At 46.8% G+C, this 21977-nt stretch overlaps 2 protein-coding genes across 2 annotated transcripts in view; one reads left to right on the forward strand and one right to left on the reverse strand.

Moving 5' to 3' along the window:
• The window catches only part of LOC124856831 (ubiquinol-cytochrome-c reductase complex assembly factor 1), a 26428-nt gene extending 7095 nt beyond the window's left edge, over positions 1-19333 (forward strand). Inside the window, exons 6-9 of the mRNA XM_047347715.1 lie at positions 1-23; positions 12583-12660; positions 12792-12905; positions 18558-19333. The exon at positions 1-23 is cut by the window's left edge and continues 86 nt beyond it. Coding sequence (XP_047203671.1) covers positions 1-23; positions 12583-12660; positions 12792-12905; positions 18558-18692 — 350 coding nt within the window. The 3' untranslated portion in view covers positions 18693-19333. The remainder of the gene's footprint in view (positions 24-12582; positions 12661-12791; positions 12906-18557) is intronic.
• LOC124856829 (nuclear factor 7, ovary-like) lies at positions 14832-16751 on the reverse strand. Its single transcript, XM_047347714.1, has 2 exons — positions 16611-16751; positions 14832-16518 (listed from the first exon to the last, which is right to left on the reverse strand). Exon 2 carries the CDS (start codon positions 16499-16501, stop codon positions 15116-15118), a length of 1386 nt encoding a protein of 461 aa, XP_047203670.1. The 5' UTR covers positions 16502-16518; positions 16611-16751; the 3' UTR covers positions 14832-15115.
• Positions 19334-21977: the final 2644 nt, after the last annotated feature.

A 21977-nucleotide genomic window follows, 5' to 3' on the forward strand; every position in this document is an offset into this window, starting at 1 on the left:
AGCAGAGGAGCAAAATCATGGGGGTGAGTCGGGTTTGGATCCGCCTGGTTTAGGCATCCTGGTGTCAGTCAGAGGAGAACATGACAGAAACTTCCACACATGCAGAATATGCATACCTGCTTATGAGAGCTTTAACCTGCTGCTTCAAATACAACAGTTGCTAATTCAGGATTTCACATAGAGCTTCACAATAGATCAACTCACAACCACCATCACTGTTTCCATGGCATCCATTCATCTCCTACATGCTTAAATATTTGTCCAGTTAAATGGGCTCTAACCACCCTTGATATTCATGCCTGATCTTATTTAAAAGACAGGCCGTAAGGAATTAATGTTAACATTTACTCACACCGTCTTGTTTTGATGTGCCGTTAGAAGATCCAAGATGGCGCCGCTGATGGCAGCCTCAGAGCTTTTTTGCGTGTTTTGTGGTGCTTTCTGCCACCATTCGGTGGTCTCTCTCTGCAGAGCAGAACTTCTAAACATCAGACGGTCTTTTCTTGACATTTTTTTACCATCATTCATTGACGAAAGCTTCACGGAGACCCTGACCAGCGGAGCGCGGGCTCTCTATGGGCTATACCGGCAGAGACGAGCTGTATAGCCCATAGACCTCCGCGCCCTCTGCTTTACCAAATCCTGGCTGAGTGAGAACACCCCAGACTGCACACTTCTGATACCGGGCTCTCAGCTGCTCAGAGCGGACCGTAACGCGGACTTATCAGGGAGAAAGCGAGGAGGCGGAATCTGCCTTTATATAAATGAAGGTTGGTGCTGAGATATTAAAGTGTTGAAGAAGACCTGGAGTCCTGACCTGGAGTCATTTCTCATAAACTGTAAACCGTTTTATTCACCGAAGTTCTCCTCGTCTGTGCTGGTTGGTGCTTACATACCTCCTCAAGGCTCCACTTCAAATGATGAAAAACAACTGGCTGAGCTGATAACAGATGTGGAGAAAAAGATCTAGATTCTCTCATCATTGTTCTTGGGGATTTTAACAGTGCGAACCTCTCCAATGAACTTCCCAAATACAGACAGCATGTTAAAGGTCCCACCAGGGATAAAAACACTCTGTACCACTGCTACACAACTTTGAAGGAATGCATATCATGCTGTCACCAGGGCTGCTTTGGGACTTTCTGACCACTCTCTGGTCCATCTCATCCCAACCTACAGGCAGAAATTAAAAGCTTCCAAACCTGTGGTTCAGACTGTTAAGAAGTGGACTGATGAGTCAAAGCAGATGTTACAGGCCTGCTCTGACTGCACAGATTGGACTGTTTTTAAAACTTCAGCTGATTTAAACCCACTCACTGAGGTGGTGACATCATGCTTCAGTTTCTGTGAGGACGTGTGTGTGCAGACCAAGACCTTCAGCACATACAATAACAATAAACCTTGGTTCACTTCTCATCTAAGGCAGCTGCGCAGGGATGAGGAAGAGGTTCACAGCAGTGGGACCGGGTCCTGTATAAGCAGGCCAGGAACAAACTAACCAAGGAGATGAAAGCAGTGAAGAGAAGCTAAAGAAAAGCTTCTCATATGGAGACGCTTCTGTTGTTTGGAAGAGTTTGAAAAACCTGAGTGCCTACAGGAGACCTTCCTCCCAACCCTTAGCAGAATCCTCGCCTGGTAAATCAGTTGGATGGCTTCTACTGCAGGTATGAAAAGCAGCAGTTCACACCTCAACCTAACTCCTCCACATCTCATTCAGACACAAATTCTTGTCATTCACCAACCACCTGCTTCAAATGTTCCACCATCATCCCAGTAAACCCACCATCACAGGATTAAATGACTACAGGCCTGTCGCCCTGATGTCTGTGGTCATAAAATCCTTTGAGAGGCTGATGTTGAAGCACCTGAAGATCACAGGCCCTGCAGTTTGCTTATCAGGCAAAAAAGCTCAGGGAGAGTGGTTGGAACATTGAGATGGTGGAAGGTAGGTTAATCATGATAAACAGCACTATTCAGCAGTACCTCCAGAACTAGATGTTTCCCTTAATGTCACATAGAACCTGTGTTAGAAGGAAAAGACCTGTGCTCTCAGTTTAACTCGTTGAATCCCTGTTTAAAGCTTCTCCAATAGCAGGGTAAGGTCCTTCACTCTAAAGGTCACTATGACATGACAAGCACCTGAATGCTTTCTTTGTTGAGGAGCATCTTCTGCAGGATGAAGATGCTTTCAGCTCCGTCTCAAGTCAAGATGAAGACCCTCAAAGCCTTGGTCAGAAGAGTGAAATGTCTGTCAAAGGTCAGGTTCCCGAGGGACAACATCTTTAAGAACTTTATATATCATTTAACCATCAGGGTTCTATTGTTTCTGTGGTTCCAGGAGGTTTGGACCCAAACTTTATTCTTCAGAACCAAAACATTAAACATGTTTCAGTCACTTCAGAATGTTTTGGGGTTTTAAGGTTTCTGTTCTGATGCTTAGAAAAAGGTTTTTGTTTATTTAAACGACTGATGTTTGATGGGTTCCTTCTGATCAGGTCCGTGGTCCCAAACCACCACGTCCGTGAAGAACCTACCATCCAGACTGAATCCGATCAGGTCCGTGGCCCCAAACCACCACGTCCGTGAAGAACCTACCATCCAGACTGAATCCGATCAGGTCCGTGGCCCCAAACCACCACGTCCGTGAAGATCCTACCATCCAGACTGAATCCGATCAGGTCCGTGGCCCCAAACCACCACGTCCGTAAAGATCCTACCATTCAGACTGAATCCGATCAGGTTCGTGGCCTCAAACCACCACGTCCGTGAAGATCCTACCATCCAGACTGAATCTGATCAGGTCCGTGGCCCCAAACCACCACGTCCGTGAAGATCCTACCATTCAGACTGAATCTGATCAGGTCCGTGGCCCCAAACCACCACGTCCGTGAAGATCCTACCATCCAGACTGAATCCGATCAGCTCCGTGGCCCCAAACCACCACGTCCCTGAAGATCCTACCATCCAGACAGAATCCGATCAGGTCCGTGGCCTCAAACCACCACGTCCGTGAAGATCCTACCATCCAGACTGAATCTGATCAGCTCTATGGCCCCAAACCACCACGTTCGTGAAGATCCTACCATCCAGGCAGAATCCGATCAGATCCGTGGCCTCAAACCACCACGTCCGTGAAGATCCTACCATCCAGACAGAATCCGATCAGGTCCGTGGCCTCAAACCACCACGTCCGTGAAGATCCTACCATCCAGACTGAATCCGATCAGGTCCGTGGCCTCAAACCACCACGTCCGTGAAGATCCTACCATTCAGACTGAATCCGATCAGGTCCGTGGCCTCAAACCACCACGTCCGTGAAGAACCTACCATCCAGACTGAATCAGATCAGGTCCGTGGCTTCAAACCACCACGTCCGTGAAGATCCTACCATTCAGACTGAATCAGATCAGGTCCGTGGCCTCAAACCACCACGTCCGTGAAGAACCTACCATCCAGACTGAATCAGATCAGGTCCGTGGCCTCAAACCACCACGTCCGTGAAGAACCTACCATTCAGACTGAATCAGATCAGGTCCGTGGCCTCAAACCACCACGTCCGTGAAGAACCTACCATTCAGACTGAATCCGATCAGGTCCGTGGCCTCAAACCACCACGTCCGTGAAGAACCTACCATCCAGACTGAATCCGATCTGGTCCGTGGCCTCAAACCACCACGTCCGTGAAGAACCTACCATCCAGACTGAATCTGATCAGCTCCGTGGCCCCAAACCACCACGTCCGTGAAGATCCTACCATCCAGACTGAATCCGATCAGCTCCGTGGCCCCAAACCACCACGTCCGTGAAGATCCTACCATCCAGACTGAATCAGATCAGGTCCGTGGCCCCAAACCACCACGTCCGTGAAGATCCTACCATCCAGACTGAATCCGATCAGGTCCGTGGCCCCAAACCACCACGTCCGTAAAGATCCTACCATTCAGACTGAATCCGATCAGGTTCGTGGCCTCAAACCACCACGTCCGTGAAGATCCTACCATCCAGACTGAATCCGATCAGGTCCGTGGCCCCAAACCACCACGTCCGTGAAGATCCTACCATCCAGACTGAATCCGATCAGCTCCGTGGCCCCAAACCACCACGTCCCTGAAGATCCTACCATCCAGACAGAATCCGATCAGGTCCGTGGCCTCAAACCACCACGTCCGTGAAGATCCTACCATCCAGACTGAATCTGATCAGCTCTATGGCCCCAAACCACCACGTTCGTGAAGATCCTACCATCCAGGCAGAATCCGATCAGATCCGTGGCCTCAAACCACCACGTCCGTGAAGATCCTACCATCCAGACAGAATCCGATCAGGTCCGTGGCCTCAAACCACCACGTCCGTGAAGATCCTACCATCCAGACTGAATCCGATCAGGTCCGTGGCCTCAAACCACCACGTCCGTGAAGATCCTACCATTCAGACTGAATCCGATCAGGTCCGTGGCCTCAAACCACCACGTCCGTGAAGAACCTACCATCCAGACTGAATCAGATCAGGTCCGTGGCTTCAAACCACCACGTCCGTGAAGATCCTACCATTCAGACTGAATCAGATCAGGTCCGTGGCCTCAAACCACCACGTCCGTGAAGAACCTACCATTCAGACTGAATCAGATCAGGTCCGTGGCCTCAAACCACCACGTCCGTGAAGAACCTACCATTCAGACTGAATCCGATCAGGTCCGTGACCTCAAACCACCACGTCCGTGAAGAACCTACCATCCAGACTGAATCCGATCTGGTCCGTGGCCTCAAACCACCACGTCCGTGAAGATCCTACCATCCAGACTGAATCAGATCAGCTCCGTGGCCCCAAACCACCACGTCCGTGAAGAACCTACCATCCAGACTGAATCCGATCTGGTCCGTGGCCTCAAACCACCACGTCCGTGAAGATCCTACCATCCAGACTGAATCAGATCAGGTCCGTGGCCTCAAACCACCACGTCCGTGAAGAACCTACCATCCAGACTGAATCCGATCTGGTCCGTGGCCTCAAACCACCACGTCCGTGAAGATCCTACCATCCAGACTGAATCAGATCAGCTCCGTGGCCCTTAACCACCACGTCCGTGAAGATCCTACCATCCAGACTGAATCAGATCAGCTCTGTGGCCCCAAACCACCACGTCCGTGAAGATCCTACCATCCAGACTGAATCAGATCAGGTCCGCGGCCTCAAACCACCACGTCCGTGAAGATCCTACCATTCAGACTGAATCCGATCAGGTCCGTGGCCTCAAACCACCACGTCCGTGAAGAACCTACCATCCAGACTGAATCAGATCGGGTCCGTGGCTTCAAACCACCACGTCCGTGAAGATCCTACCATTCAGACTGAATCAGATCAGCTCCGTGGCCCCAAACCACCACGTCCGTGAAGAACCTACCATCCAGACTGAATCCGATCTGGTCCGTGGTCCCAAACCACCACGTCCGTGAAGATCCTACCATCCAGACTGAATCAGATCAGCTCCGTGGCCCCAAACCACCACGTCCGTGAAGATCCTACCATCCAGACTGAATCAGATCAGCTCTGTGGCCCCAAACCACCACGTCCGTGAAGATCCTACCATCCAGACTGAATCTGATCAGGTCCGTGGCCCCAAACCACCACGTCCGTGAAGATCCTACCATCCAGACTGAATCAGATCAGGTCCGCGGCCTCAAACCACCACGTCCGTGAAGATCCTACCATCCAGACTGAATCTGATCAGGTCCGTGGCCCCAAACCACCACGTCCGTGAAGATCCTACCATCCAGACTGAATCAGATCAGGTCCGTGGCCTCAAACCACCACGTCCGTGAAGATCCTACCATCCAGACTGAATCTGATCAGGTCCGTGGCCCCAAACCACCACGTCCGTGAAGATCCTACCATCCAGACTGAATCAGATCAGGTCCGTGGCCTCAAACCACCACGTCCGTGAAGAACCTACCATTCAGACTGAATCAGATCAGGTCCGTGGCCTCAAACCACCACGTCCGTGAAGAACCTACCATTCAGACTGAATCCGATCAGGTCCGTGGCCTCAAACCACCACGTCCGTGAAGAACCTACCATCCAGACTGAATCTGATCAGGTCCGTGGCCCCAAACCACCACGTCCGTGAAGATCCTACCATCCAGACTGAATCAGATCAGGTCCGTGGCCTCAAATAACCACGTCCGTGAAGAACCTACCATTCAGACTGAATCAGATCAGGTCCGTGGCCTCAAACCACCACGTCCGTGAAGATCCTACCATCCAGACTGAATCTGATCAGGTCCGCGGCCTCAAACCACCACGTCCGTGAAGATCCTACCATCCAGACTGAATCTGATCAGGTCCGTGGCCCCAAACCACCACGTCCGTGAAGATCCTACCATCCAGACTGAATCAGATCAGGTCCGTGGCCTCAAACCACCACGTCCGTGAAGATCCTACCATCCAGACTGAATCTGATCAGGTCCGTGGCCCCAAACCACCACGTCCGTGAAGATCCTACCATCCAGACTGAATCAGATCAGGTCCGTGGCCTCAAACCACCACGTCCGTGAAGATCCTACCATTCAGACTGAATCAGATCAGGTCCGTGGCCTCAAACCACCACGTCCGTGAAGAACCTACCATACAGACTGAATCCGATCAGGTCCGTGGCCTCAAACCACCACGTCCGTGAAGAACCTACCATCCAGACTGAATCTGATCAGGTCCGTGGCCCCAAACCACCACGTCCGTGAAGATCCTACCATCCAGACTGAATCAGATCAGGTCCGTGGCCTCAAACAACCACGTCCGTGAAGATCCTACCATCCAGACTGAATCAGATCAGGTCCGTGGCCCCAAACCACCACGTCCGTGAAGAACCTACCATTCAGACTGAATCAGATCAGGTCCGTGGCCCCAAACCACCACGTCCGTGAAGAACCTACCATTCAGACTGAATCAGATCAGGTCCGTGGCCTCAAACCACCACGTCCGTGAAGAACCTACCATTCAGACTGAATCCGATCAGGTCCGTGGCCTCAAACCACCACGTCCGTGAAGAACCTACCATCCAGACTGAATCTGATCAGGTCCGTGGCCCCAAACCACCACGTCCGTGAAGAACCTACCATCCAGACTGAATCAGATCAGGTCCGTGGCCTCAAACCACCACGTCCGTGAAGAACCTACCATTCAGACTGAATCAGATCAGGTCCGTGGCCTCAAACCACCACGTCCGTGAAGAACCTACCATTCAGACTGAATCCGATCAGGTCCGTGGCCTCAAACCACCACGTCCGTGAAGAACCTACCATCCAGACTGAATCCGATCAGGTCCGTGGCCCCAAACCACCACGTCCGTGAAGAACCTACCATCCAGACTGAATCCGATCAGGTCCGTGGCCCCAAACCACCACGTCCGTGAAGATCCTACCATCCAGACTGAATCAGATCAGGTCCGTGGCCTCAAACCACCACGTCCGTGAAGAACCTACCATTCAGACTGAATCAGATCAGGTCCTTGGCCTCAAACCACCACGTCCGTGAAGAACCTACCATTCAGACTGAATCCGATCAGGTCCGTGGCCTCAAACCACCACGTCCGTGAAGAACCTACCATCCAGACTGAATCCGATCAGGTCCGTGGCCCCAAACCACCATGTCCGTGAAGATCCTACCATCCAGACTGAATCAGATCAGGTCCGTGGCCTCAAACAACCACGTCCGTGAAGAACCTACCATTCAGACTGAATCAGATCAGGTCCGTGGCCTCAAACCACCACGTCCGTGAAGATCCTACCATCCAGACTGAATCTGATCAGGTCCGCGGCCTCAAACCACCACGTCCGTGAAGATCCTACCATCCAGACTGAATCTGATCAGGTCCGTGGCCCCAAACCACCACGTCCGTGAAGATCCTACCATCCAGACTGAATCAGATCAGGTCCGTGGCCTCAAACCACCACGTCCGTGAAGATCCTACCATCCAGACTGAATCTGATCAGGTCCGTGGCCCCAAACCACCACGTCCGTGAAGATCCTACCATCCAGACTGAATCAGATCAGGTCCGTGGCCTCAAACCACCACGTCCGTGAAGAACCTACCATTCAGACTGAATCAGATCAGGTCCGTGGCCTCAAACCACCACGTCCGTGAAGAACCTACCATTCAGACTGAATCCGATCAGGTCCGTGGCCTCAAACCACCACGTCCGTTGAAGAACCTACCATCCAGACTGAATCTGATCAGGTCCGTGGCCCCAAACCACCACGTCCGTGAAGATCCTACCATCCAGACTGAATCAGATCAGGTCCGTGGCCTCAAACCACCACGTCCGTGAAGATCCTACCATCCAGACTGAATCAGATCAGGTCCGTGGCCTCAAACAACCACGTCCGTGAAGATCCTACCATTCAGACTGAATCCGATCAGGTCCGTGGCCTCAAACCACCACGTCCGTGAAGAACCTACCATCCAGACTGAATCCGATCAGGTCCGTGGCCCCAAACCACCACGTCCGTGAAGAACCTACCATCCAGACTGAATCTGATCAGGTCCGTGGCCCCAAACCACCACGTCCGTGAAGATCCTACCATCCAGACTGAATCAGATCAGGTCCGTGGCCTCAAACAACCACGTCCGTGAAGATCCTACCATCCAGACTGAATCCGATCAGGTCCGTGGCCTCAAACCACCACGTCCGTGAAGATCCTACCATTCAGACTGAATCTGATCAGGTCCGTGGCCCCAAACCACCACGTCCGTGAAGATCCTACCATCCAGACTGAATCTGATCAGGTCCGTGGCTTCAAACCACCACGTCCGTGAAGATCCTACCATTCAGACTGAATCAGATCAGGTCCGTGGCCTCAAACCACCACGTCCGTGAAGAACCTACCATCCAGACTGAATCCGATCAGGTCCGTGGCCTCAAACCACCACGTCCGTGAAGAACCTACCATCCAGACTGAATCCGATCAGGTCCGTGGCCTCAAACCACCACGTCCGTGAAGAACCTACCATCCAGACTGAATCCGATCAGGTCCGTGGCCTCAAACCACCACGTCCGTGAAGAACCTACCATCCAGACTGAATCCGATCAGGTCCGTGGCCCCAAACCACCATGTCCGTGAAGATCCTACCATCCAGACTGAATCAGATCAGGTCCGTGGCCTCAAACAACCACGTCCGTGAAGAACCTACCATTCAGACTGAATCAGATCAGGTCCGTGGCCTCAAACCACCACGTCCGTGAAGATCCTACCATCCAGACTGAATCAGATCAGGTCCGCGGCCTCAAACCACCACGTCCGTGAAGATCCTACCATCCAGACTGAATCTGATCAGGTCCGTGGCCCCAAACCACCACGTCCGTGAAGATCCTACCATCCAGACTGAATCAGATCAGGTCCGTGGCCTCAAACCACCACGTCCGTGAAGATCCTACCATCCAGACTGAATCAGATCAGGTCCGTGGCCTCAAACCACCACGTCCGTGAAGAACCTACCATTCAGACTGAATCCGATCAGGTCCGTGGCCTCAAACCACCACGTCCGTGAAGAACCTACCATTCAGACTGAATCCGATCAGGTCCGTGGCCTCAAACCACCACGTCCGTGAAGAACCTACCATCCAGACTGAATCCGATCAGGTCCGTGGCCCCAAACCACCACGTCCGTGAAGAACCTACCATTCAGACTGAATCCGATCAGGTCCGTGGCCTCAAACCACCACGTCCGTGAAGATCCTACCATCCAGACTGAATCAGATCAGGTCCGTGGCCTCAAACAACCACGTCCGTGAAGATCCTACCATTCAGACTGAATCAGATCAGGTCCGTGGCCTCAAACCACCACGTCCGTGAAGATCCTACCATCCAGACTGAATCAGATCAGGTCCGTGGCCTCAAACCACCACGTCCGTGAAGATCCTACCATCCAGACTGAATCAGATCAGGTCCGTGGCCTCAAACCACCACGTCCGTGAAGATCCTACCATCCAGACTGAATCAGATCAGGTCCGTGGCCTCAAACAACCACGTCCGTGAAGATCCTACCATTCAGACTGAATCCGATCAGGTCCGTGGCCTCAAACAACCACGTCCGTGAAGATCCTACCATTCAGACTGAATCCGATCAGGTCCGTGGCCTCAAACCACCACGTCCGTGAAGAACCTACCATCCAGACTGAATCCGATCAGGTCCGTGGCCCCAAACCACCACGTCCGTGAAGAACCTACCATCCAGACTGAATCCGATCAGGTCCGTGGCCCCAAACCACCACGTCCGTGAAGATCCTACCATCCAGACTGAATCAGATCAGGTCCGTGGCCTCAAACAACCACGTCCGTGAAGATCCTACCATCCAGACTGAATCCGATCAGGTCCGTGGCCTCAAACCACCACGTCCGTGAAGATCCTACCATTCAGACTGAATCCGATCAGGTCCGTGGCCCCAAACCACCACGTCCGTGAAGATCCTACCATCCAGACTGAATCTGATCAGGTCCGTGGCTTCAAACCACCACGTCCGTGAAGATCCTACCATTCAGACTGAATCAGATCAGGTCCGTGGCCTCAAACCACCACGTCCGTGAAGAACCTACCATCCAGACTGAATCCGATCAGGTCCGTGGCCTCAAACCACCACGTCCGTGAAGAACCTACCATCCAGACTGAATCCGATCAGGTCCGTGGCCTCAAACCACCACGTCCGTGAAGAACCTACCATCCAGACTGAATCCGATCAGGTCCGTGGCCTCAAACCACCACGTCCGTGAAGATCCTACCATCCAGACTGAATAAATACTCATTATTTTAGCAACAGCTCCACTTTGTGCCTCGGCTTCAAGCTGCTGCATGATGCAGATGAACGCAGGTTTGACTTCAGCATAATTTTGCCAACAAGCAGGAAGTGCAGCCAGGTCCCCAGAGAGCACGGCTGGCTGCGGTCGCCGTGGCCACAGAGTCGCTCCTCTATTCTCCGTCAGTAGAGCAGCTCCAGGAAACGTCGCTGGTTGGCATCACGCGCCGGACTTTGGCTCGCAGAAAGACTCCTGCAGGGCTGGTTACTGAGCTCACAGAGCAGAAATGACAGGTTTTACTCTGAAAAACTCCACTTTCTGCAGGAGTCACAACAAAGGATGTTAATGTGGGTCTGCAGGACTTTTTAGGGTCACTTTACAAAAAACAACTAGAGCTCTGAAAACTTTAACATGCATGAAAAGCTTTTCTAAGTGGTGGCTCCAAGCTGCTCCAACAGTCCTCTACCTCCAGAAACTTGACAGATTCAGCCAAATATCCGCACAGCTTTGCTCAGAGTTTATTGGATTTGAAAGATGGATCATTTAGAAGAAAACGTTTTATTTAACTGCGAGGTTCTGACGTGGAGGCAGCTGTATTCTGAGGGGATTAAATTCAACTAAACAAGTCAGGGAGTCGGTGGTTTTATCTGCATCTGACTTCAGACCAATCTCCAAACAAAAATCACCAGAGAGCAAGTTTGCATCCAAAATAACGAAGAAGAACCTCAGGCTGCGTCTCCTGAGATTTCACATTCTTGACTGGAGACCATTTGAACAAGAACTAAGCATGAGGTCCAGTTTAAACGGGCCAAATGGTACCTCCATGAGCAAGAAACAAATAAAACCATCAGGAGTTGGACAGGTTCATAATCCCAGACTCTTTCTGCTGTTTGAGAACCTCCATATGAGACAGAAGGTTGTCAGTGATGGTGAAACATCTTCAGAACCTTTGAGCGGAACCACTTTAAATATTCGCTGTTATGCGGGTTAACGACCCAACTGCTCAGCGATGCCGACTGGTTTCTTCTGAATGCTGATCTTTACCCTTACTTTCTCCTGTAAGGGTTCTGGTTCGTTGTTTTGATTTTCTTCTGTCGACGATAAATGAGCAACAGAACCTGAACCTTCATCTGAAGGACCATGTATGAAATATTTCCCTGAACCTCAGTGTTTGAACTTGAGCTCAACAGGAGCAGCTGTATTTTTACAAGCAGAACCGGTGATTGGACCCACTCTTAGGTTTCTTGTTGATTGCGATGAAGAGCAGGAAAAACCTTCATCATCTTCACCTTCAGTTGCTCCTGCAACTCATCACCATCTTGCAGATGGATTCATTAGATTTTACTGTGAAGCCCACAAAGAACCGGGCTTAGTTCTGCAGGCTGAAGGACCTTTGGTTGCCTCCATAGTTCTGATTCAAACATAAAAGTTTTTATTTTCTGATCATCTCAGCTAAGCGTTGATTCATAATTCATGTTTTACTAGCACTCCTCAGCATTCGTCTGTATGTTTTAGAGCAGAATATATTTCTTTCAGTTTCATTCAAATTTTCTGTTTTCAGAGAAAAGCAGCAGAATTTTTTCCTTCCTGAACCTGAAATCTTCCTTTAGATATTTGGACTCTAACTTACTGAAGATCAGTAACTGTTTTTTACCCTAAATGGTGTAAAATCAGGATCAACGGCGCCATCATCAGGTCCAAACCTACCTGGATTAAAGGAGTAGCGCTCCGTGTTCTGCTGTTTACCGGGTTTGTCTGTCTGTGCAGATGTTCACTGTGATTCTGTTTGTGTTGCAGATTGATGCCATCCTCAGGAAGGAGGCCATGAAAGCCATGACTGAAACCTTCTACGCTGCCATATTTGGCTACGACGAGGTCAGAGAAATGAACCGTTTGTGTCCTGATGAGGAAACATCTAATAAATCACAGATCTTTAGGTTTCCATAGCTGCACAGCAGCCTGGTTTTAGATGAAGACGCTGATGAATGAAGTTTGTGCTTCTGCAGGGAATCCTGTCTGATGACTGCGTGCTGGCTGCAGCTCTGTGGAGAAACCTGTTCAATCGCCAGTGTGAAGATCCCCAGCAGCTGGAGCTCATGGTGGAGTACGTTCGTAAACAGGTGTGTTTGTTCCTCAGCGTGTCTTCCTGAAGTTTCTCCTAACAGCTGCTGCTGACCTTCAGTCTCTGCTCCGACTGACTGTTGGACGCTGCAGTAACTGCCTGATTACTTTGTTCTACCTCTAGATAGTCCAGCTTCTCACCCTCAGATCATCTACATCCCATCACTGGTCTGCATGCTGGACTTCCAGTTGGAAGCAGATATTAGCATCCACCGTACACAAACATCTTCCTGTTTTAGATCAGTTAGGATGACCTGATTATTTCTGCTAAATTCCAGAATAATGAGAGGATTTTCATTAAAGTCTTTAAATGAAGTATTAGTGATATTCTGGGAAAGTCCAAACAATGATGTCATGGCTTTGTAAGCTTCTGGTTGGTTAATTCATAATCTTTGTGTTAACTGGAGGCTCACCTGTGGATCTATTTTAAGGCAACACCTCAAACACTCTGCTACCTTGTGTGACCTCATGGGAAAATCATAAAAACTCTACAAGATATCAGGAAGTGAATGATGGACCTCCACAGGTCTGGTTTATCCTTGGGTCCAGGTTCATCTGGTCAAATAATTATGTGACTATAAACATCATCACCATCATGGTGCTCAGAAAGGAGACGGGTTCTGGTGTTGCATATATGTATCAACCCCAGAACAAGAGCTGAAGACCTCGTGAAGATGCTGGTGAAGCTGGTAGGAATCATCATCCACAGTGAAACAAGTCCTGCACCAACATGGGCTGAAGGTCACTCAGAGGAAAGCTGAGAGCGTCATGGTGGCAGCATCATGCTGTGGGTTTGTTTTACTGCAGGAGACACTGGTGGACTTCACTAAACAGATGATCTCATCAGGAGACAGCATTATGGGAAAATATTGAAGCAACATCTCAAGACATCATCCAGGAGGTCGAAGCTTGAACATAAATGGATGGTGTCCCTCAGCATACCACCTGATCAGGTACACAGCAGCTTAATTACAACCGAAGGCATGTCTGGAGTGTTCTTCACAAAGTCCTGATCTCAGTCCCTGGGGAACTTGTGGTCCAAAATCCTGACCCATTTACACAGGTTCTGCCTGGAGGAACAGGCCCGAATTCCAGCAAATTACTGTGAGAAGCTGATGGAACGAAACCCGAAACATTTGACCCAAGAATAGAAAAAGAATAGTTTTATTGTCAATGCACTGGAGGTACAGCGAAATTGATGGTGCTGATGCTGGGTCACCAGACACCACAGAAGGATAAAAAAACAAGTTATGTAGTTTAAAAGGAAATGTATGAAAATATCTGGTTCTGTCTCTGCATCCAAATCGGACCGTTCTTCTGAGACATCTTCTGGACTCCCCATCAATTCTTTATTATCAGTTATAATTAATTTTCTAATTATTATAAAAACAAACATTTGTGGCCAAATCATCAACATAAAAACGATCCAACGATCTCCACGTTTTTTAAAGATGCTTGTCGGGGTAAGAAGCCTCTGGTACCACAAACTATTAATGCATTACGACCCAAACAACCACAGGTTGCATTATATATTGTTCTGTCACACATCAGCCGTTCAAACCTGGAGGTTCTGGTTCTAAACAGCACTGCTGGGGTTATTTTGGACCCTCCACTATGACTGATAAATGTTCACGTTCTATTTAAACGGCTGCTGAAGAACCGTCTGGATATCGGCTTCCTAAAAAGGAAAAAGCTGTTCAGAGAGGAAATAAAAATGAAAGCTCTGACCTTAAATAAAATCTAAACTCAGACTAAAGAATCAGATGTCCTGACTGCTTCCAGCAGCCTGCTGATGCTGATCAGAAAGCCTCCTTTCTAGATATACCAGCTGTGTTTCCATGGTTACTTCCTGAGGATGGAGTATCTGTTCTCTACCCTGACTGACATGAAGCTGTCAGGATGTTGAAGACAATGAAGATTTTTGCAGCTGTTTCCCAACTCATATCAAACTTTATTTATAGAACATTTTATACAGTAAAAATGGTAACAAAGTACTTTATGGAATTTAAAAACATAAAGACAGACATTTAACCACCAGAGATGCAATAATGATCAAAATGTTTAAATCAAGGAAACAGACGGATATGAAGAAGAAGAAGATGATCAGTCAGACCAGATCAGATCATCTCCAGTTTCCTGTTTAAAACACTGAGCTTCAATCTGATCAATAAGGTTTCATTTGGACTTTATGTTCTTCATGCTGAGAACATCAGAGCTGCTGTTTGCTCACTGAGATCTTCATCGGTAAGATTGTTACTTTACCCACAGTGTCGATGTATGGAAACATCTTGTCAGTGAAGGTGTGTGTGAAGGTGTGTATGTGTGTGTTAGTGTCCAGATCAGAGAAGGACAGCTTTCCTCTGTCCCAGTCCAGATTCACTCTGATCCTCTGGAGCTTCTTCTGTACTGAGAGATCTGTGGGAGGAGCTGGTGGAGACCATGCTGAGTATCTACCTTCATAGAACCATATAGACAACCATCCAGACTTTATGATTCCCTTCCTCTGGACAGACTCTGGTATCACACCAAGCGACCAGTATTCTCTGTCTCCAACATCTACATCCCAGCTGTGGTTCCCTGAGTTAAAGCCCTCAGAACTCAGGATAGACCACCATCCATCAAACCTCTCTGGATTATCAGGAAGCTTCTGTTCCTCTCCTACAGTCACACTGGTCAGATCTTCAGACAAGAAGAGTCCTGAACCAGCAGTGTTTGGGTCCAGGATGAGAAGAGTGTAGGACACCATGTTCTTCATGTTGCTCCAGATGTTGAAGGCCAGGTTGCCCAGATGTTTGGCCTGGTCTATCAGAGCTCCTGAGGGCAGCTGTGGACCATCCAGCAGGGGGCAGCGCTGGACTCTTTCCACTGCAGCCTTGTAGTTGTGCAGGAAGGAGACGTCTTCAGCTCTCAGCTCCTCCTCTGTGGCTCTGACTGTGGCTGAAAGAGCTGTTATCTCTCTGCTCAGAGCCTCCATCTTCTCCTTCATCATCCCACTCTTCTGCTCCTCTTCCTCCCTCAGTGCAGCCAGCCTGGCCTCCTCTTCCTCTGCTAGAAACTGATGAAGCTTCTTAAACTGCTCCTTAATCAGCCTCTCTGTGTGTCGGGCCTGGACCTTCACGTGTTCTGCTGTCTGATTAAACTCCTCTTGAACTTTCTTCCTGAGCTCCAGGTTCTTCTTCAAAGGTTCCAGAGTTTCCTGAAGGTTCTTCTTGTGTTGCTGAGCAGCTTCATTGATGGGTCTGAATCTGTGCTTGGTGTGTTTTTCTGAATCTCTGCAGACGACACACACTGGCTGCTGATGGTCCAGACAGAAGAGTTTGAGCTTCTCAGAGTGCAGACTGCAGAGATCCTCTGAAGATCTCTGGTCTCTCTGCTGTAAGAAGGTCTCACACAGGTTCTTCAGAGCCAGATTTAAAGGTGGTTCGTTCCTTGAAGATCTCCTCTTACAAACTGGACACTCTTGTACTGGTTTCTCTCTCCACCAGTTCTTCAGACACTCCTTACAGAAGCTGTGGCTACAGGACAGAACAACTGGATCTTTGAAGATGTCCTTACAGACCGGACAGCAGAGATCCTCCTCTAATCTGGAAGCCATTTAGTCTCTGAATGAAGCTGAAAACACAGAAGGTCCAGTCAGTCATGGCTCCCTCCCTCCTCCACTAACGTCCCTCAAAGTGACTCTGAGTGTTCTTGGTCCAACTCACCTTCAGTGTGTGGAGCAGCTTGAAGCAGCAGTGTTGGAGGTCTCCAGGTTCCTCTCCTGCAGCTGGACTCACTCAGAGGAAGCTGCTGGTTTGGTCTGAAGGTGGATCTGATCCGTCTGTGAGTCTCTGCAGGGACCAACGATCACAAATTGCTTCCTGCTGTAGTTTCGGTGTGTCAGGTGAGGGGCGGAGCTTAAACCTGTTATTCAAGTGTCAAACATCCAGGTCCTTCTGCAGTTGGAACGGGTTTTACATTTTTATTTGTGTAGATCAGATGAATGCGGATCTTTCTCATGACGTCACAATATTGAAGGCAGAAAATGATCGTCACCCAGAAGGAAACGGGACCAACAGCCTTTATTTTGCTGCAACACTGCAGTTCTTCAGGCTCCACCTGGATGTGTGCGGCTGGTCTCTACTCATTAAAGCCAATGGATTAGGAAACAGTTCCAGATGATGTTTGATTTTTAATGTCAGTCTGAACTCTTCGTGAAAAATGAGCACCTGTTAAAAAAGCCGGTCGGACTTGGTTGGTCATTGCATGTCAAACATGAAAGAACCTTAAGTTTTTGTTTTGCATCTGATTACCACAAGTGCAACTTGTGCACTCATTTTGTGCTGCTGTTGCACTATGGGATGCGAAGTGTGATTGCGGTGCACATTATGCCATTATTAACAAATATGGAATCATCTTTCGGGCCAGACACAGTTATTAATTGTGCTGATTGTGGCCCACGGGCCTTGAACTTGAAATACTCTTTATGGTCCATCTTAAAGTCTATCAGAAATGGAGATCAGCACTTGTATTAAATAAAGGAAAAATATAGACTTCAAGAGAAAAATTATGATTAAAAATGATTGGTTTTAACAAAAATAGGCATAATAGCAAAGAGATCAATTAATTTCCATCTGAATCTGTTCACCTATTTGCATGTAAGAATATTTTATACATTGATGCTCTATTACAACAAAAATTGTTTATGAAGTTGTCTATAGCTGCTAAATCCTTCCCAGGGTTCTGGGTGGGCTTGTACCCATCTTCAGCATGACTGGGTTAGAGGTGGGTACCGAGTGGACAGGTCACCAGTCCACCACAGGAGGATCCAGTTCAAATATGAGTAAATGTATAACAAAGTCAATCATATAGTGAAATTCAGTCACACACATGCCCCATTTTGATGCCAGTTCATTTACATTCATAGACAAGGACCTCGCTACACGGAAGTGAGTTTGAAGTCTTATTGAAGCAAGAGGTCTGGAGATGAGTCGGGTAGGACTCGTCTCCACACTGCATCACCCAGACTTGTTGATGGAGGCTTAGGAGAAGGAGATTCTGAGTGGGGTCACAGTCTAAGGGAGCCCAGCTTGGGACCCCCAGAATAAAGAGGAGAGTGAATAGAAATGAAGAATGAGACCAGAAGGTAGGGGAACATGGGTGAAGGTAATTAGTCATAGGAAGAAAAGGTGGGGGAGAAGGAGACCTCCTGCAGGGGGAGAGGGGGGGACAAACTGGGTTGGATCGGTGAGCTGGGTTTAAGGAGAATTCTGGGTAACTGAAGGTTAAAGTGTTGACCTGCCCCGGAACCTAAGTTAATATTAACTTCATCTGGAGTCAGATTTGTTTTATACTGCCAGAACTGTGCCACAGGTGAAGCAACGTTTTCCAGGTTTGTGCTTGATGGGATGCACGTTGTTAGCGCTGGTGGACCTGGGTGCCATCAGAACTGCTTCCATTTTGCACAGTAAAGGTTGTAGCATTGTCATTGTTAAATTAAATCAAATGAACTGAAATAACGTATACTGGGATCAACGGAGTCCTTATTTTGACTAAACTGAGAAAAACTGAGATTGTTGCAGATGTTTGTCTACTGGGCTCATCTCCTCTGAATGAAGAAGTGGAAGTTCTTGTTGCTGTGAAGGTAAATGCTCCCTTCCTGCTCTCCACAGATGCAGTTCATCGACGCCCTGGACGGGGAGGATCTGCTGCTCACAGGAGAGGTGAAGTGGCGCCCTCTGGTGGAGGAGAGTGCACAGAGCATCCTGAAGGTGGTCAGTCCCACCTACAACGATGCTGGGCTGTGAGATTAAGATGTCTCCTCTCTGTAACCATGAAACACTTCCTGCTTCTCCTCAGACCAGACTCTAAAACTTCACCTCAGTTGCTGTAGCTTCTCTTTCTTGCTCCAGGTTTCCTAAGCACCTTTTCTCCTACCTTTTAAATGATGAAGGTTCTGATGGAGGTTCAGGAAAGCAGCAGACGGTCAGGGATTATGATTCAGACACATGCAGGTCTCCTTGTGTGTCCATCATCCTGTCAGGTCTGAGAGCAGCTTCTGTATCCATACACACACTGTTTATATTTCTACTGAATGCTGGTCTGTATTTATAAAGGATTTTTCAATATCTGTGTGTTTACTCTCTGCTCCTTCACTGTTTAAATAACCTGAATCTCTGAGGTCCGCTGCTTTTTCCTCGATGCTCTCAGACCTGAACAGGAAGCAGAACTCGGACTCAAACGTTATCAATGGTTAATAAAGTTTTCAGTTCAAACTCTGTGTTTTCTTCATCTTCTGCTCTTTGGCTGAAGCTGCAGAGTGTTCAGTGGAGAAGCACCAATCTGAGATGTTCTGGCCGATCACTGATTTGATTTTTTGTGAAACTGACCGTCTAAATTTTTGTGAATTCTGATGTTAGGTCCTATAAATTAAAAAAAATACTGTTTTCTTCTTTTTGGATAAATTGAAAGTTGAAATGTGTTAACGAGGAATTATTTATAGTATTTCTGGAATCAGAACCAAAGATCAGTAAGGATGTGGAAAGGCAGTTGGTCACAAAATAAGAGTGCTCACTCCTTCCTTTTTATGTACAGCCACTAAGCAACTCCTACATCCATTTCACATGCTCCCATTTGAGATGTTAGGAAAATTCCTGCTAGGAAGACACAATAGAGTTCCAGACTGTAAATAATCATCTGTATATTTAAGCTCCTTTCTGTTTAGGAGTTTCTCCAAAGACTCTTTTCATTGTGTGACTGTTTTACCTCAACATGTTTTATCAACTGCAGAAAACCAGTTTGACAGAAATGGATTACAGCAGGATCTGCTGCGGATCATCTATGACAGCATTTTGTTGCAGCCGAAAAGGAAATAAAGTCCATTAACGTCACACCGAGCAATAATAATCATTTTGACACTTGTAAACATAATAAATAATGTCATAACTCAGCTTTAATCTATTGTTCTTCAGATAGTAACACGATAAGTGCCAATAACAAAAAAATAAAAGCTGTTTGATAGTTAACACTCAAACACACGTTGGTCACGACCCCTGTTCTCCAGTCATACTACAAAACATACAAAACACACTTTTATTATTTGAAATCAGACATTTAAATATCTAAGCAGATAAATATTTTAAACTAGGGTTTTATATCTTAAGTACTTGTTAAAGTGGCTCTTAAAACCAAAATTCAGGCTAGTCTGTATCATTGATGAATGCATATAATAACTAAAATCCACCGTACTTTTTCATAATGAAAAACTTTTGATCAGTTTATTATTTATCTACTGCAGTTATTTGATTTTCAGCTTAATCCCCTGATGGCAGAACGATTTTATGTCATTTGCTCCCATTATTGGTTTGATTAGATTACAATAACCAAAATGATGAAGCTATTGTTCTATTTTTGGCCTTTTTTACGTTGTGGGTTGTTTCCCACCACCGAGGTCTTCCTCTCTGCATTTTATTGTTCATGTTGCTGTTTTCTGCTGAGCGGAGCGGATCGGATCAGCGTGTGAAACCTGACAGCCGTTTTACAGGTTTTAGACCACAGGTTCAGTTTGATTTTTACATCCATGATGATTCTCAACTTAAACGTTCACACGTGTGTCTGCAGTGATTAATCCAGATCAACTCTCCGATCCATAAGTCCAGCCCTCATTTCTCCCAGCAATCTGACCTTCTGGTCCTTCTTGCTGCAGCTTGTTTAAAGGTTTTTCCTTATTTTCCACCCAAAGGACGAACCACTGCTGTGAACCCATGACAGACAATAGTAACTTAGATTAAACTCAGTTCCTACCTGACATCAGATCTAAATGTGCTCCAGGTCCGCCTCGGGACCTGAACTGGGTCATAACTGGGCCTGATTATCAAGGTCCCAGGTGACAGACCTACTCTGTGGCATCTGGGTCACACAGAGGTCGAGCAGCTCAGAACCTTCAGGCTGGATTTGTGTCTTCAGTTCAGGCTTAAATTTGATAAAGGTTAAGAACCGCTGAGACAAAATCAGCAAAATGTTCATATCAAAATGTGTAGTGAGTTGAAATATGAGTCCAAAACAGTCATTTTGATCAAATAAATTAATATTTTTGTTGAAATGTTTTGATCTCATAAAACAGCATTAAATAAAAACCTGGACTCAGATATCCAGTTTGTTTAAAATTAAATAAATATAAACTGTGAGGAAAACCTCATTTTTATCAAGATTTAACCAAAAGTGATTTTATTTCAGATCAATAAATCCTTCTATGTCGCTTTCTGCTGCTCTGTTTTTAAAAGGTTTTATGTTTTTATATAAACTGGAGCTTCAGCTGGAAGTCTGACATTCATTTTTTAGTTTGATTGTTACTATGTTTTAATTTCTTGTTTTCTATTGAATAAACTTAAATTAATTAATAAATTTTTTTAAATAAAATATTTCCAGTCAGGTCTGACTTTATTCCAACATGTTTGTATCAGTTTGCTTCAATCAATTAATTTTATTGATAGAGGATTTTAAAAGGACTGTTTTATCATTTTATAAAGTTTATATAATAAGAACTGATTATAAAACTTACATATTTATTATTTAGACCAACATCAAAATTACAATACATAAAGACAATTATGTTGATTATCATTTTTTTATTATTATTTAAATAGATGCAACTATTTAAAACTATTTTTTTAGCTTTGATGAATTCAGATATCTTTATTTATATATATTTATTAAAATAGCCATAAAGGGGTAAAGAAATATATATAAAAAAAACAAAATAACTTAATTAAATAATTTTTCTCAAATACAGAGTGAGAATTCAGTTTTTTTATATAACATAAATAATAATTGAAATTTTATTAAATATCAGCTAAAACTGTAAGATGTCCTGGGATTTAATGTGACAGACCAACACACAGTGGTGCATAATTATGACGTGGAGAAAAAATGGATGGATGATGGATGGATGGATGATGGATGGATGGATGATGGATGGATGGATGGATGGATGATGGATGGATGGATGGATAGATGGATGATGGATGGATGGATGATGGATGGATGGATGGATGGTTGATGGATGGATGGATGGATGGATGGTTAGATGGATG

This window comes from Girardinichthys multiradiatus, chromosome 20 (assembly GCF_021462225.1).
Source record: "Girardinichthys multiradiatus isolate DD_20200921_A chromosome 20, DD_fGirMul_XY1, whole genome shotgun sequence".
In the NCBI taxonomy this organism is placed as follows: Eukaryota; Metazoa; Chordata; class Actinopteri; order Cyprinodontiformes; family Goodeidae; genus Girardinichthys; species Girardinichthys multiradiatus.